Source organism: Pyrgilauda ruficollis, unplaced genomic scaffold (genome assembly GCF_017590135.1).
Source record: "Pyrgilauda ruficollis isolate IOZ18807 unplaced genomic scaffold, ASM1759013v1 scaffold79, whole genome shotgun sequence".
Lineage (NCBI taxonomy): Eukaryota > Metazoa > Chordata > Aves > Passeriformes > Passeridae > Pyrgilauda > Pyrgilauda ruficollis.
This window is the reverse complement of record NW_024529821.1, coordinates 2,206,698-2,221,361: the sequence shown is the minus strand read 5'-3', so window position 1 is coordinate 2,221,361 and position 14,664 is coordinate 2,206,698. Positions and strand designations below refer to the sequence as shown.

At 49.0% G+C, this 14,664-nt stretch overlaps 3 protein-coding genes across 3 annotated transcripts; all 3 read right to left on the bottom strand.

The window, feature by feature from the left end:
• Positions 1 to 244: 244 nt before the first annotated feature.
• LOC121364083 (G-protein coupled receptor 35-like) lies at positions 245 to 2,706 on the bottom strand. The gene is made up of 2 exons (XM_041487045.1): positions 2,598 to 2,706; positions 245 to 1,206 (listed from the first exon to the last, which is right to left on the bottom strand). Exon 2 carries the CDS (start codon positions 1,178 to 1,180, stop codon positions 245 to 247), a length of 936 nt encoding a protein of 311 aa, XP_041342979.1. The 5' UTR covers positions 1,181 to 1,206; positions 2,598 to 2,706.
• A 4,517-nt stretch (positions 2,707 to 7,223) lies between these two features.
• LOC121364069 (G-protein coupled receptor 35-like) lies at positions 7,224 to 10,826 on the bottom strand. Its single transcript, XM_041487007.1, has 2 exons — positions 10,709 to 10,826; positions 7,224 to 9,140 (listed from the first exon to the last, which is right to left on the bottom strand). The coding sequence occupies exon 2, from the start codon at positions 9,126 to 9,128 to the stop codon at positions 8,187 to 8,189; it is 942 nt and encodes a 313-aa protein (XP_041342941.1). The 5' UTR covers positions 9,129 to 9,140; positions 10,709 to 10,826; the 3' UTR covers positions 7,224 to 8,186.
• A 2,905-nt stretch (positions 10,827 to 13,731) lies between these two features.
• LOC121363975 (G-protein coupled receptor 35-like) lies at positions 13,732 to 14,664 on the bottom strand. The gene has a single exon (XM_041486780.1). It carries the CDS (start codon positions 14,662 to 14,664, stop codon positions 13,732 to 13,734), a length of 933 nt encoding a protein of 310 aa, XP_041342714.1.

The following is a 14,664-nucleotide window of genomic DNA, read 5'->3' as shown; positions in this document are numbered from 1 at the left end:
AGGGGAAATCTACCATTTTACGCAAATTTGCATTAAGGCAGGGAATTGTCAGCAGCAATCTAGATCATTAGATCAGGACCTGGACTACTGTGGTTGTCTGATTCAGAGCTGAATCATGCATCTGAATGTTTCTCATTAGTAGAATGTCCCTCCATCCCACTCTTAAAAAAGCAAGTGTGAAACCCTGCTAGTGAATCCCAGTTGAACACAGCAAATATAAAATGTGTGCTGTATGTGTTCTGCCTTAATGTGCTACACGTGGGAGCTGAATTGCAGCTTCTTCACTGGCCTCAGATTTGGACTTTGCCAGCTTGGAAGATGCTTCCTTAAATTCCTTGTTGACAAAGTAGTAACAAATGGCATCCAGGCAGCAGTTTGTGTTGGCAAGGATGGAGGCGAAGTGAACGAAGTTGTTGCTGCTCTGTATTGCCGAGCAGTTGGAGCTGATGGAGTCCAGGACAAAGCGGAGGAGATGCCCGAGGTAAAGAGGTAAAAAGCAGATGATGAACACAGCCATGTTTGCAGACACAATGTAGACAGCTTTCCTGGTCAGCATTTCATTGCAAGAGTTGTCAATCTTCTTTCTCCTGAGCTCTGCAATGATTTTTATGGAGCAGTAACTCAAGATGAGCAGCGGTATGAAAAACCCTGCAATAATGGCACACAGTGTGATCACCGAGGGTGTCACCGAAGATTTTTCAAAGCAAAACTCATCCTCTCTTCGGTCCTCAAAGCTTTTAATGAGGGAAGTTTCACAGATGATGACTATCCAAAGGAATCCAGAGGCAAAAGCTGCCTTCAGCGGTGACCTGAGTGCCTTGGATCTCAAAGGGTACTTGATTGCAAGGTACCTGTCAGCAGCAATGAGGGTGATGATACCGATGCTCATAAAGCGGTTTGTGAAATAGCCACCTTCCAGAACCAGGCACCACCCGTCCACCTTCAGGTGCTGGAACTGGGACAGAGTTTTGAACGGCAAGGTGAAGAGCAGCAAACAGTCAGCCACAGCCAAGTTGACCATGTATACTCTGGTTTCTGTCCATTTGCCAAGTTTGCAACAGAACACCCACAGCGCCAACACATTCAGCACGATGCCCAAAACCAAAACTGGGATGTAAACACACAGCTGGAAAACTGAAAATATTTCATAGGCTGTGATATTGCAGCTGCTGTGGTTCATTTTGGGAGTATCAAAGCGTACAGTTCCTGCAAAAGCAAATTAAGCCTTTTATGAGGGAGGTTCTGGACTGAATCAGTGATTAATTCTAATTGAGAGAGTTCAGGGCTTTGGCAGCCATGAAAACCTGAGGTAGGGTACCTAGTGGGAAGAAGAGGGACAGGGACACAAGCCTGATCCGTTGTGAAGGAGAGAAAAACTTAGATTCTCCCTGGGTCCTGTGCGAGGAAGACTGCTCCTGGAGGGTGGCAGAGAAAAGGGCTTGGGCCCCTGTTTTGGGCCCTGTTTTTGCTTTGATCCAGACTTGGATCAGGCAGCAGCAGATACCCCGCATCAAGGAGTTATGTGAGCCATTGCAAACATTTGATAGTGGGATAGGGGATCCCTAAACCAAACTTTCATCCCTTCCCTTATAGCAGGGCTCAGTGGAAGCCAGCCAGTGACCTTGCAGCTTAAAATGTCCCAGATGTGCAGCAGAAGGACAGCTGTCTTTTCCCTCAGTGCTGAGATGTCTCTGTGTCACTTCTCAGTAGTGACATGAGCAATTATTAGTGTATCTCTCATTAGTGTATCTCTCATTAGTGTATCTCTCACTGGTTTCAGCTGCCATCAAATTCTGTACTCAGAGGGCTGCACTGAGAATCGGAGTGCTGGGTCTGCTCACTGCCTTTCAAGGATTGTCAAAGCTGCTCTTAATCTCAGAAGCATTACAGCAAACTGCCACAATTCCAAGACAAAAGAAACTCGCCTATGCCATGGCAGGAATGAGATATGGAAGAGGTGAGCTATGTTTGGTCTAGCATGTGGTTTTATCACCTTGGATCTAAGGGCAGTATTGCTGTTTGCCCTCCAGCTTTGGAGGAGTTAATGCAGAAGCACGTTCCAGGTGCAACTGTTCATGGACAGAAAAGAGCCAGGATGTCTGACATGTCTTTGGGTGTTCCCTGCAGGGGGAATGTGGCTCCATGGGGAAAGGTTTGTGGGTCTCAAAAGCATCCCCAGTGAGCAAACCGTAAGGCAGTGCTGCAGCATTTATGTGCATCTGTGGGTCTTGGTTAGCTCTGAAAATCGTGCAGCAGAGGAATCACACCAGGAGACCTCTGAAGAGGTGAGGGAATGTGGTACAGCAGATACCTGCAGCAGCTGTGTCCTCTGCACATGAGAAATGTGTCATGGGCCCATAAGATATAAGGGAAGATCATAACAGGGAGACCTAGAAAAGATCTAGCAAAGGCTGAGACAGCCCTCAAGCAACCCAAAACGTGTCTGATGTGGTCAGTATCAAAATGAACCTTTGAAAATATATTGGCTCCAGCCCTCTCTTTCTCCATCGCTATTCTGGTGTCCCACCACTGCTGGGGAAAGGTGAAGCCTTGCAGAATGCAAATAACCATGTCAGTAAATAGCCAGGAGAAATTACCTGTTCTCTTGCTGTCCTTGGAGAGAGTGAGTTCCTCCAGCCCAGCTGTGGAGTGCTGTGCAGGCACGACGAACAGTGCTCCTTGCACATGACCAGTGGGGTGTCCTCTGATCACAATTTCTGGTGGCTCTGAGAGCAGCAACGCTGGCCGAGAAAGCACCCGCACTCCTGCTGAACAAAGGGCAGAGCTTCCTCTGTCATCACCATTGGTGTGGCTTGTACCACCTCCTGCTGACTGAGGAGCCTGCAGTAGTCCTGCAAGGAGGTGAAAGGCTTGTCTGCCCTGCATCCCTGCAGCAGTTCCTCTGGAGGTGGAATAGCTTTGGCTTTTTCCTTTGCTTTACCTTCCATTGCCTGATGTCTCACTGGGCAATGCCTGTTGACCCTCCTCGCCTAACAGACTGTGCTTGAGGGGACCCATTGCCCTGAAATGTCCTGAGGTCTTCTCTCTGCCTTCCAGAGTGCCACCCCTGATGGGATTGGAGCAGGAGTGGTTTCTGTTGTCACACTGCCTGAGCCCTGGGACAGAACAGCCCCAACAGTCCTGCAGCTGTTGGAGAGGTGAGAGCAGTGGTTTGCAGGAAGTTTTGTGATTGTTATAAAGCGTTTCACTCTGAATCATAGTAGTTCTCTTGTCTTCCATAGCTCTTCTCAGCCAGCAATTCCGAGAAAACGTGGCGCCGTGACCCTGTGACCTGCTGGCTCTGTGACGGCTCAGTGGTTGCAGGTGCCTGTGTCCCAGGGTTGCTCTTGGGCTCCCCATGACAGCCTATTTACCAGAAAAGCTCAGACAAGTTGATCAATGAGCTTAAAGGTGCTGATAGTAGCACCTTGAATTGCTGTCTTGGCCAAACGTATTTCCCCTTTCCACTTTGCTCTAAGGTCACCTTAGGGCAGCTTCTGGAGTATTTCTGCATTGTCTGTCTGCACGTCACAAAACAGCCCTTGAAAATAATTTCATGCCAGTGTACAATTACAATACATTACAAACTTCTAAATTTCCAGGGACTGCTTTTGCCTTTCTTGGGGCTGCTGCTTGGTGGATGCTTACAAGTAGTTACTGACATATTAGTGTGCCCAGCTCACTGATCCCCAGCCAGCAATATTTTTATGTCATGGTCCTTGTTCGTACTTTAGTCTTCAAAGTCATCCAGCTTCTGCGTTTGTGCTAGTTTCATCACTGTACAGAAAATCTTGCATCATCCTCAAGTGTTGTTCCCAGCCTCCTCTTGTCTGTGTCCAGGCAATCGCTAGTGGTATAAACCATGAGAAGTCACAGTCATGCCTGGAGGGGCTCAGCTCATAGAACCTCTCCAGTCTGATGCTTCCCATCCACAGCTTGGTGCCGTGGTTGCCAGATGAGGGTCTCATCAGCCCACTGAGGTCTCAAGAGAAGGAGAAGCCATGTCACTAGGCACAAAGTACCCGGCTGTGAGCAGCAGGTTCACCAGCATGTGTCAAAGCAAACTCAACACAAGCTACCAGTAGGCAAAGCTAGGATAAAGTGCTGTCTGTGAAGAACTTACATGGCTCCTGCCGAGGCTCTTGGGTCTGTGCCTGATTCCTGGCCACAGCAGCATGAGGATCCCCATCCTTCTCTCCACCTCGTCTCCACATCAGCCACCCTCATCTGCAGCTGCTCACGGTCCCCTCCTTCCACGCAGTCACAGGTTTTATCACCCCTGCCATGGACCATTGACGCTGACTTGGTATTTCCCCTGCCTCTGCAGTTCCCAGCCTGTCTCAGCCCTGTGAGTGCTGTCCCCGTGTGGCGCAGTGGAGGTGACACTTGTGCTGTGTCCCTGCTGGCAGCTCTGGGGCAGGGTATTCCAGGGCCCAGCAGCACTGCAGAGCACTGGCGCCTGTACAGCCTGCACTGGTGCCTGCAGTGAGCCCCGAAGAACCTTGCACTGACACCAGCATCCACTACATTGTGCCTGGAAAAGTGATTTCTTAATGAAAGTAGCCAGTGGGACAAAATATTCCTGCAAGGTAAAAAACCAGTGGTATGGCCTGCTGTCAGACAGATTGATGGGCTCCTGCCTCCTTTCCCTGCCAGGGAAAATCTCCACCTCCCCTGCATCCCTGTGTCCTGCTGGCTGCAGCTGCGGGAATGTCGGAGTGGGGCAGAGCCTGTGGTAGGGTGGGAGGGGTGCTGGTACCATCTCCACGCACAGAGAGGGACACAGGGCTCTGGGCTGCCCTGCAGTGCCTCTGCCCCACAGGGTTTCTTTCCTGCCGTTCTCACGGCCAGAAGGGATGGTGCAACAGCAGATCTTGACCAAAAGAGAACTATAGAGTTGAGAGCAAAACATATCAGTCTTATTTTTAGCATGTCAAATGGCAGTTTGAGGCTAAGTGCAGCAATCCCACACAATGACCAGCCCTGGCTGTTGGGGCTGTTTCCCCTTTCCCCTTCCCCACCACTGCACAGAATTGCCTGCAGCAGAAAATGCTGTCAGGGCTCCTGTGCTGCAACCCTCCCCACAGTCCTGCAGTGATGCCTTTTGGGGCTGCCTAAAACCAGAGGTTAGACAAAGGTAAGGGAATAAAAAGCAGTTATATGTATTGAAGGGCCATAAGGTACATTTAGGGCAGATGAAGCCCCCCAGGCAGCTACACCCAAAAATGAATGATGGATCAAGGGGTTTCACAATTTTATAAGTTTGGTCCATTTGCATATTGGGGGTTAATCTTCCAGTTACAGCTTCAGGTAATGAAGGCATTTAGCCCAAGTTTACTCCCCCCAACTCACTTTTGTTTACATTTCTTGGGGTCTAAGACAGTAAGGTGTCCTTGATTGCCAGGCCTGGAGAGGAATTGTTGTCTGACCAAAATGGGAAAGCAGCAGCTGATACTGTATATGGAGTTTAGGGGTATACACTGAAGAATTGCAGGATTACAAATACATGAAAAACACAAAAGCCAAAGTTCTAAGGCATCACCAGCACCAGGGACCAGCTGAGTATCTGTGCCCACACACTGGAAAAGCCTGTGCTTCCCAAGAGCCTGATGCTGCTTCAGGGCTTGCGGAGTTCCCTGGAGGCTGCCAGGCAGCGCTCACCCCTGGAAACACTTGCTGTGCCAAGGAAACAAAATCAGAGACGCCTCCAGCACCTGAAAGCAGCACCCAGCCCACAGCTCCCCAGTATGTGTCCTTCAGCCCCCTGGAGCTCAAACCTCTGGTAAGAACTCAGGCTTCAGGTCTGCTGAAATGCCACCAAACAGCAAAATACTGTCTAATGCCAGCCACTGCCTTCCATGCATAGGAGGGCCAAAAAAGCTTTCTCTGGTGGCCACTCACTCACTCACTCACTCACATAAAAGCAAGATTCTGAGTTACTTTGTAGGCTTTTCCTTGTGTTCTTTGCTGTCAGTTTTTTTTGGTTGTGTGTTTCTTGTTTTTTTTTTTTTTTTTTTTTTTTTTTTTTTTTTGTTTTTGTTTTTTTTTTTTTTTTTTTTTTTTTTTTTTGGTTTGTTTTTTTTTTTTTTTTTTTTTTTGTTTGTTTTGTTTTGTTTTGTTTTGTTTTTTTCCCTCACAAGCCTGAAGTGGAAACCATTATTAGCATTTTTTTCTTTTAAGGGACAGGAACGTTACATCTTGCAGAAATGTTGGTAAAATGCAGTGGTTCAGCCTTGCTGTTTGGGGCAGCTGATGGACTCTGGCAGCTATGGCTGGTCCCCACTATCATTTCCCAGACTCTTGTGCTAGGAAATGGAAAAGATTTGGGGTTAAGGGTGTTGCCATCCTCCTGGATTGCTATTGCAGTGCTGGATGCTGGCCAGCAGTTTGTTGTGGCCCAGGGTCTGATAACTCCTCTGTTCCATTTACTGGGAGCACTCAGGGAGCTGAGGCTTTGTTCAGACTGAAGCAGGATGCCAGAAACCCATCCTAAACTTGACATATAAACCAGATAATAATTTTTGTCCAAGGTAGAATATATAGCTTCAGATAATCAGAAAGTTCCTTGCTCATCTTTGGGTTTCACTGTTAAATACCCTGCTGAAAGGCAGATCTTATATCTCAGTAGCAAAGGCTTTTCTCCCAATCTCCACTATAGGCTTAGCATTAAGAGTAGAGGACTCTGATGTATAATGGTAATAAATGAATATTTATTTATATATATATTACTATGACCTTTATTTGCACTTGCAAAAGTATAGATTTTTTGTTTGTTTGTTTTCATAGCATTCAGTGGAAACAGCAAAAAAATGATGACAGAGATTGTGAAGTCAACTAATTTCCTCTTTGCAATGAGAAAAAGGAACACTTATGAGATGTATATGTGAGGCCACATGTATAAAAAGCATTGCTGTTCTATATTTGAGAGTAGATGACCTGTCTGAAACCCACTGGAAATTGAACAAGTTCTCCATGTTAACTGGGAGAAAACATGAGCATGACTGAATCCACAAAAATAAGCAAGTTGTTTGCTTTCTGGATTAAGAGTAGGTTAACAGGTTGATATGAATCTTCATCTCTTTTTTCAAAATAATAAAAAAAAAATCATAATAATGTTTTTGGAACAGGCATAAGCAATGAGATGCAAGGTCTCAGAAGGGAATCCTAGGTCCAAAAATGTTTTTGAAGGCCCTCTGTGCTGTTCCTGAAGTAGCAGTGTTTTTCCTTGCTGAACACCACTTGCCTGGATTGTAAGAGATGTCTGCCAAGAAGCCCCTTGCTTTCTGAGGGTAGTTAATTGCAGCATATTTGTTGATGGGTGACAACACTCACACATCTCCTTAAGCAATAGATGGTTGATAAGATCAGGCACTGTCTCCCATATCTTTTCCTGCCTTTGAAAAGATAATTCAGAAGGCAGAACGAGGAATAAACAGTGTGCAATGGTTAAACTGGTCACATACACACACAGGCTACTTGCTCTGCTTGCAGTGAAACACCAGTAATGCCAGAGCATTAGAAAACACACCAGGGAAGAAAACTGGGACATGAGTTATCAGCTGAATGACCTGAATAGTTTCATCTGGTTTTATGGCACCGTTGCTCACTGCAGCTTCCGCCGTGTTGTTGCCCAAGAATTGACACAAAGCAGGTGGATCTAATGCCTGGATGTGGGACACTTTCTCTGCCGGGAACAGTCCTTTGCGTGTTTATTGCACCAAGGTCTAGTCAGTGGTTTCAGACTGTGGTCTGAACCAGTGTCACTGCTGCGTGGTGACAGACTTGTAGGGGAACTTTATGTCAGTTGTCACTAAGGAAGTTAATTGTCTCTAAGTTTACGTCAGCAGAATATGAGCTTGCAGTCCCAAGAGGAAATTTTTTAGAGGTTTACAAGTCAGAAGACACTGAAAGTGAAGGACCATGAAGCCAACCAAGACAAGCTGTCACCAGGTGGTGCCTGGAGCTGCGATGCAACGATACAAGACAATAGTCAGAGCTGGAGTCAAGTCACTGAAGACAGCAGGACAAAATTCAAGTAAACATCAGACCCTTTGGAGGGGTTTGCCCCTTTTTGTCCATATGCCCATGCCTACAATGATTGCAAACACTGTATGTGGTTCCACTGCCTGTGCCTCAGAACTTGAGCAGCTTTGTGGCACTCAACACCGCTGTGCACTACACCTTGTTCATAGAATCACTTGATCCGTGGGTGGCTGTGACTCCTCACTTTTGTTCATCTTGGACCTGATAAATATACACTTGGGGAACATAGAAGAAAACTCTGGAAATTCCTTGGCTGCAAAATAATAACAAAATGCATCCAGACAGCAGTTACAATTTGCTAAGCATGCAGAGACCTTAATACAGGTTACAACTCCCGGCATCAGAGAATGAGCTCCAGCAACTTCCACTGCAAACCGCAAGAGCAGTGAGATGTGGAAGGGTGAGAAACAGACAGCAAACACACACAAATTCACAGAAACTATCTGCACGGCCTTCTGGAATAATTTTGTCTCATGAGGGCCTGTGGCCATCTTCTGTTTTAGACATCTGATGACTTGTACTGAGCAGAACATCACAATCCCTAAGGGAATAAAATACCCACAGATGCAGTAGACTAAAGAGGAATAGCTAGGTAGAAGAGATTGTTTCCAAAAGCAACAACCTTCCCAGCTACGGCGACGAATGTGATACAAACTGGAATAAGTTATCATTGCTGTCCAAAGAAAGCCACAGATAGAAGCTGATTTCAGTGGGGATCGAAGGATCTTTGCTTTTAGAGGGAACTTGATTGCAATGTATCGATCAATTGCAATCAGGGTGATGATAAAGATGCTCATAGGCATGTTTATAAAACAGATGTTTTGTATGGCTAAACACAGCTGGTCTATGGGATGTTTGTACTTGGTGAAATACAGCAGGAAAGGCAGGGTGAAGAGCAGGGAAGTGTCTGCCACGATGAGGTTGATCATGTACACCTTGGTCTCGGTCCACCTCTTGATTTTGCAGCAGAAGACCCAGAAGGCAATTGCGTTCAGTGGGATCCCCAGAGCGAGCACTGGGATGTACACAACCAGCTGAAGCACCACAATGCTACCATGGGCACCTCTCTCAGTGCAGTTCTCCATGTTGGGCTGTCTCTGCAAGGAAAGAGTGTAGGCATGAGACTGAGCTCACTGGCAGTGTCCTGCAGCTGTGCCCTCCTGTCATGGCCCTGCAGCTCCTCATGTCCCTGCACTGCTCATGTGGGCAGCCTCAAAAACCTGAACTGGTTTTTGTTCAGTCCACAAAATCTCTGAGACTGCCCTCTCTTGCTGCCGGTGCAGGGTTAAGCCTGCCTCACCATCCCTCCAGTCCTGGTATGAACAGTTTGGGTCACAGCAAAGCAGAATAATATTTTTTGTTTTTACCTTTGCCTCTTTTGCTGCAGTTGTCAGACCACTGGCTTTAGGACAGCCCACACCGGAGCTGGGCAGCATTCCCCATTTTTCCTGGGCAGCATTCCCCTTTTGCCCTGGGCAGCATTCCCCATTTGCCCTCCATGGCCCTTGGTTTGCTGCTGAAGCCACCCCATGGGTTTGCTCTGGGTCTTGCCAGACCTGAGAACATCCTCAGGGCTTGAGCCCTTCCAGCCCAGTGGCTTTGCTCCCAGGGGCAGTGGGAATGCTGCTGCAGGCTGCTGGGTGGGTGGGTGCCTGCTGTGGGCAGGATTTGTGCCCCCAAACATAAATCCATTCCTTTGGTGGGGAGGAACAGCTCAGCAGGGGTACCAGCAGCCCTGGCAGATAACAGGCCTCCAGAGAAAGAAGGAAAAGTGAGCAAATGAGCTCATGTCTGATCTCAGCCTTCAAAGGTAGGAAGCAAAAATTTTGCTAGGGCAGAAAACATGAATCTGAGAATTTAGACTATCTCCTGCTCTTCCTTTAAATATCTCAAGGCATTTGCTACCAGCAAAGAGGATGAATCAGACTTTGTCTGCAGCTCATATAGGAAGTGTTTGCAATGAACCAGGCACGGAAAGTGCCCAGGTTGCTACAATCTCTTACTAATACATTGCCTTATAAGTCGGCACCTTCTAAACATCAACATGCAAATTGTAGTGAAAATAGATGACTGCATTAAGTAAGTGAACTGTTTCTAGTGTCCAAGACTGAGAGACAGATCTGGCAACTCCAGAGGAAGGCACAACACCTGTCCCAGCACCAGAACTGGTACGGCAGTACTGAACCCAGGCGTACAGTCATTTTTAGGGTGGAATTCATGGAGGAACTAACATACAGCCGGTGTCCTAGTGCTCTTGGGCTTTCAGCCTCATAGCTTTTGGCCACTCTGTGGTTTCAGCCTATGCTGCAGCTGTTCCCTGGCAGCCTGTTGTGGTCACCTTGCGGTGCAAAAGCCACTCTTCCTGCATGAGGAGCAGCTGAGCCCTCTGGGCTGGACATGCCAGCCGCACCGAGCCCCCACGCAAGCACAGAGCTGGTGGCAGCTCCAAGGCCGTGTCCCCAGCTGTCCCCACACCTGAGGGAGCACTAATGGGAACTGCAGCGAGGGGCACAGACCCCTGAGCGGGATGTAGCTGCAGAACAGAGGCAGAGCAGCTGTGGAAGCAGCAGGAATCGCGGGCAGCGGCACTGACAGCTGGCGAGCAGAGGTGGAAGGGCCGGGCAGGGCACAGGGCTCGCACGCTGTGCGACAGGAAGAGCTTTACCTGCTCCGCTGAGGCCGCAGGCGGGCTGGCTCCTCAGAGAGGCCGCAGGGCGTCCCGGCAGGCAAGGGGATCCGTGCTGGCCGTGCTGTCCCGGGGCTGTCACAGCCCGGCGGGGCTGAGCCCAGCAGTGAACTCGTGCGAACAGCAGCGCTTCATTTATGCCCCGATTTCCTCGGGCTGGAGCCTCTGGTGCCCTCTGTTGTCCCGCTGCCGGCAGCTGAAAGCTCCACCGTCAGCCCTTCCGCCCATCCCCGCCTCGCCTCACACAGCCCGGCAATTAACATTTCATCTCTCCGGTCGTGGGAAAACAATTTCTGAGATAAAACCCATTTGTAATGGTTGCAAATTGCCCGTCTGGCAGCAGAAGGTTCCCCGGGGAGGCTGGGCAGCCTGTGCTGCGGTGGCAGAGGGTGCCCGGGCGGGACAGGGATATTTCCGAGGGGACAGCGAGCCCAGGGACCAGAGCGCTGCTGTCACCTGCACGGTGACAGGTGTAACGGGCTGGCTCACCCTCTGCACAGCAGCCAGGAGTGTAACTCTGACCATCAGCACCGCTGGGAAGCCGGGTAATGACAGTCACTGCCACCAGTGCGGCACTGAGGTGCTGGCACCTTTGGGAGCATGGTTAGGAGCTGCCCGCTGGTGTTTCACAGACATTTGGATGGGTTTTGCTGCCCACTGGGTAGAGTTGCAATCCCGTCTCTGTGAGCCAGCTGACAGGAGCCAGACTGACTCCCTCAGGATTTGTCCCATTCATTCTTGTCTTTGGAGCTGTCATGGTTTGACAAATGCCAGGCACCCATGAGAGCTGCTCACTCACCCTCCCGTGCCACAGCTGGGCAGAGGAGAGGAAAATTTGACAAAGGGTTCCTAAGTTGAGGTAAGGACTGGGAGAAAACACTCCAAGGGCAACAGGCTCATCTTAGAGATACAAAGTGAGTTTATTACTAACAAAATCAGAGGAGGATAATAAGTAAAGTAAGCACTTAAAACACCTTTTCTTCTCCCAACCCCTCCTTCCTTCCCACTGACAGCACAGGGAGACAGGGTGTGGGGGTTTTGGTCAGTTCATCACCAAGATTTTCTTCTGCTGCTCTGGGAGAGGAGTGCCTGTGAGACCATGGGAGAGACAGCTCTCTGTGAACTTCTCCAGAGTTGAGTCCACTTTTGAGCAGCAGTCCTCCCAAAATTCCTGCTATGTGAGTCCGTCCCAAAACTGCTGCAGTGTGGATCACTCATCCACGGGGTGCAGTCCTCCGAGGACAGGCTGCTCCAGCCTGGGAGCAGGGCCCCCTCTCCTCTGAGTCTTCCACTGGAGCACAGCCTCCTCCAGGCATCCACCTGCTCCAGCATGGGCACCTTCCCCCTGGGCTGTGGGTGGATCTCTGCATCCCCCGTGGATCCCACAGGCTGTGGGTGGATCTCTGCATCCCCCGTGGGTCCCACAGGCTGTGGGTGGATCTCTGCATCCCCCGTGGATCCCCAGGGGCTGCAGGGGCACAGCTGTCTCATCATGCTCTCACCATGGCTGCAGAGGAATCTTAGCTCTGGCCCCTGGAGCATCTCCTGCCTCTCTTTCCCCACTGACCTTGGTGTCTCTATGTTTCCCTCACATGTTCTTACCTTCTTCTCTTCTCTTCTCTGGCTAGAAAAAGCTGTGCCCCCCTTTATTTTGATTTTCTTGAAGCTGTTACCACAGAGGTGTTACCAACCTCTCTACTTGGCCCAGCCTTGGCCAGCAGCATATCCATGCTCAGAGCCATCAGGCACTGGCTCTGCCAGACACAGTGGAAGCTTCCAGCAGCTTCTCATGGGAGCCACCTTTGTGGATCCCCTGCTACCAAAAGCCAGGCCCTGTAAAACCAACACAGGAGGTTGGTTTGAGAGCTCATGCTCTCAAAGGTGACAGCAGCAGATGGGGCATCAGCTGTGGGCTGACTGAGGGCAGGTGTAGGTCACAGGGGAAGATGTGTTTGTGGGCAGGAAAGACTCCCCCACACTGTCTGGCGGAACGCTCTGAGTATTGCTGGGCAAAGCTCAGCACCGTTTTGGAGGTTTTTTAGCATTCAGAAAGAAAAAAGCCCAATTCTAAGCAGCATTTATCCACTTCCTGTCTCCCCTGACTTTTCAAGGCTGCTGATTCGTGGAAAAACACACATCCGTGATGGAAATGTTAGGGGCGTCAGTGTGGGCAGGCTGTGGAAACCCAGCAGGAGTGGGCTACTGTGAGCCTGAGCTCTGGTGGCCCTGGGGGTCAGCCTGGTGGCACAGCACAAACAGGGCAGGGCAGGGCAGTGCGAGGGTGGCAAGTGCCGGGGCAGCAGTGAAAGGCTTTCAGTGTGTGGGAGGAACAGCCCTGCAGGGATGGCTGCTCTAAGGAGCTGCCTCTGGGCCAGGGCTCAGCAGGGCAGCCGGAGGGCAGGAGAACTCAGCTCTGCAATCTGGACTTTGTGCCTTTATGGCATTGAGCAAGTATTGCTTCCATCCCAAAAGTGCTCCTTCACACCTGTCTGACCTGTTGAGTTGAAGGGGAAGGAGGTCATGACAGCCTAGGCTGTTTTGTAGGGACATGTACTTAATAATATGCCAGAACCATCTGAACAGCCACCCAGCCCAGGCTGCCAAAGGTATGGGATGAATATAAACTTAATTAGTTTAATAATGGAAACAACCTGAAATACACAATGAGGTGCAATATGATATACACATTTGTACATTATGGCAAGAAGGATCAGTAGATTTTAGCTGCAGAAGGAACTAAAAGAGGTACATGGCTCACCTGTGTTCCTGTAACAGTAACAAGTAGGTGCTGCAGGGTGGAATGGAGGCATGTTAACAACAACTGATTACATACACATTTTTACACATCTCTGTGACCTGTTTGTTTAATGGAAACATAGAGTATAAATTTCTAAACTTAAAAAAGAACTTGCTAGATAAAAAGAGAAATACTTATCCCAATAGCCCTGAAGCTGTATTTCCTCTTTATGTTGCAGATGTTGGGTTTTGTTCCCCTTTTTCCTTTAGCATGTCTGTATCTGCAAGGGGTGGGTTGCCTCTGCTTGTTGAGTGCTGGCTTTGGGCTGTAGAAAGGCTTCCTGGAACTCTCTGGTGACAAAGTAGTAGCAGACACTATCAAGGCAGCAGTTGGACGTGGCAAGGCACCTCATCATGGAGGAGAAGTTCTTCGTGACACAGAACAGGAAACAGGTAGCTCCAACACTCTCCATGATGAACCTGGCAAGCAGTCCGAGGTAGGCTGGCAGAAAACATATCAGAAATACTATCAGATTTGCATAAATAATGTGTATGGCTTTCTGGATCGATTTCTCCTCTGGTGAATTCGTGTTCAGATGTTTCTTGAGGTTCCTGATGACTTCTGTGGAGCAGAAGGTCAAGATTGCTAATGGGAGAGTGAAAACGAAGAAAATGGCCAGTAGGCTGAGAGCAGCAGGCGTGGGGGTGTAGGTCTGGAAGCAGAGAGCTGCGTGTCTGTGCCAGAGCTGGATGGTGGCACTGACTATCACCAAGAACCACAGGAGCCCGCAGAGGAGGGCAGCCTTTGACGGGGACCTGAAGGCCCTGGCTTTCAAAGGGTGCTTTATGGCAATGTATCGATCAATGGAGATGAATGAAATGATGTAGATGCTCACTAACATGTTGATAAAATACATTGTCTCTGTAAACTGGCAGAGCTCCCCTCGGGCTGACTTATTCCAGAGCAAGTAAACCATGGAAGGCAAGGTGCAGATGACAGAGAAATCTGCAAAGACTAAATTCATTACATACACCCTGGTTTCTGTCCACTTCTTCATCTTGCAGGAGAACACCCAGAAGGCAAGGACATTAAATAGTGCTCCAAAAAAGAAAATGAGGCTATACAGAGCAAATTCAATGAGGCGAACATGGGGATGCAGTTCTAGATTTGTGGTGTTGCAGTTGTTGGACACATTCAT

Coding starts and splice junctions, on each gene's coding strand:
- LOC121364083 (XM_041487045.1), bottom strand. CDS start 1,180: ATGAACCACAGCAGCTGCAATATCACAGCCTATGAAATATTTTCAGTT.
- LOC121364069 (XM_041487007.1), bottom strand. CDS start 9,128: ATGGAGAACTGCACTGAGAGAGGTGCCCATGGTAGCATTGTGGTGCTT.
- LOC121363975 (XM_041486780.1), bottom strand. CDS start 14,664: ATGAATGTGTCCAACAACTGCAACACCACAAATCTAGAACTGCATCCC.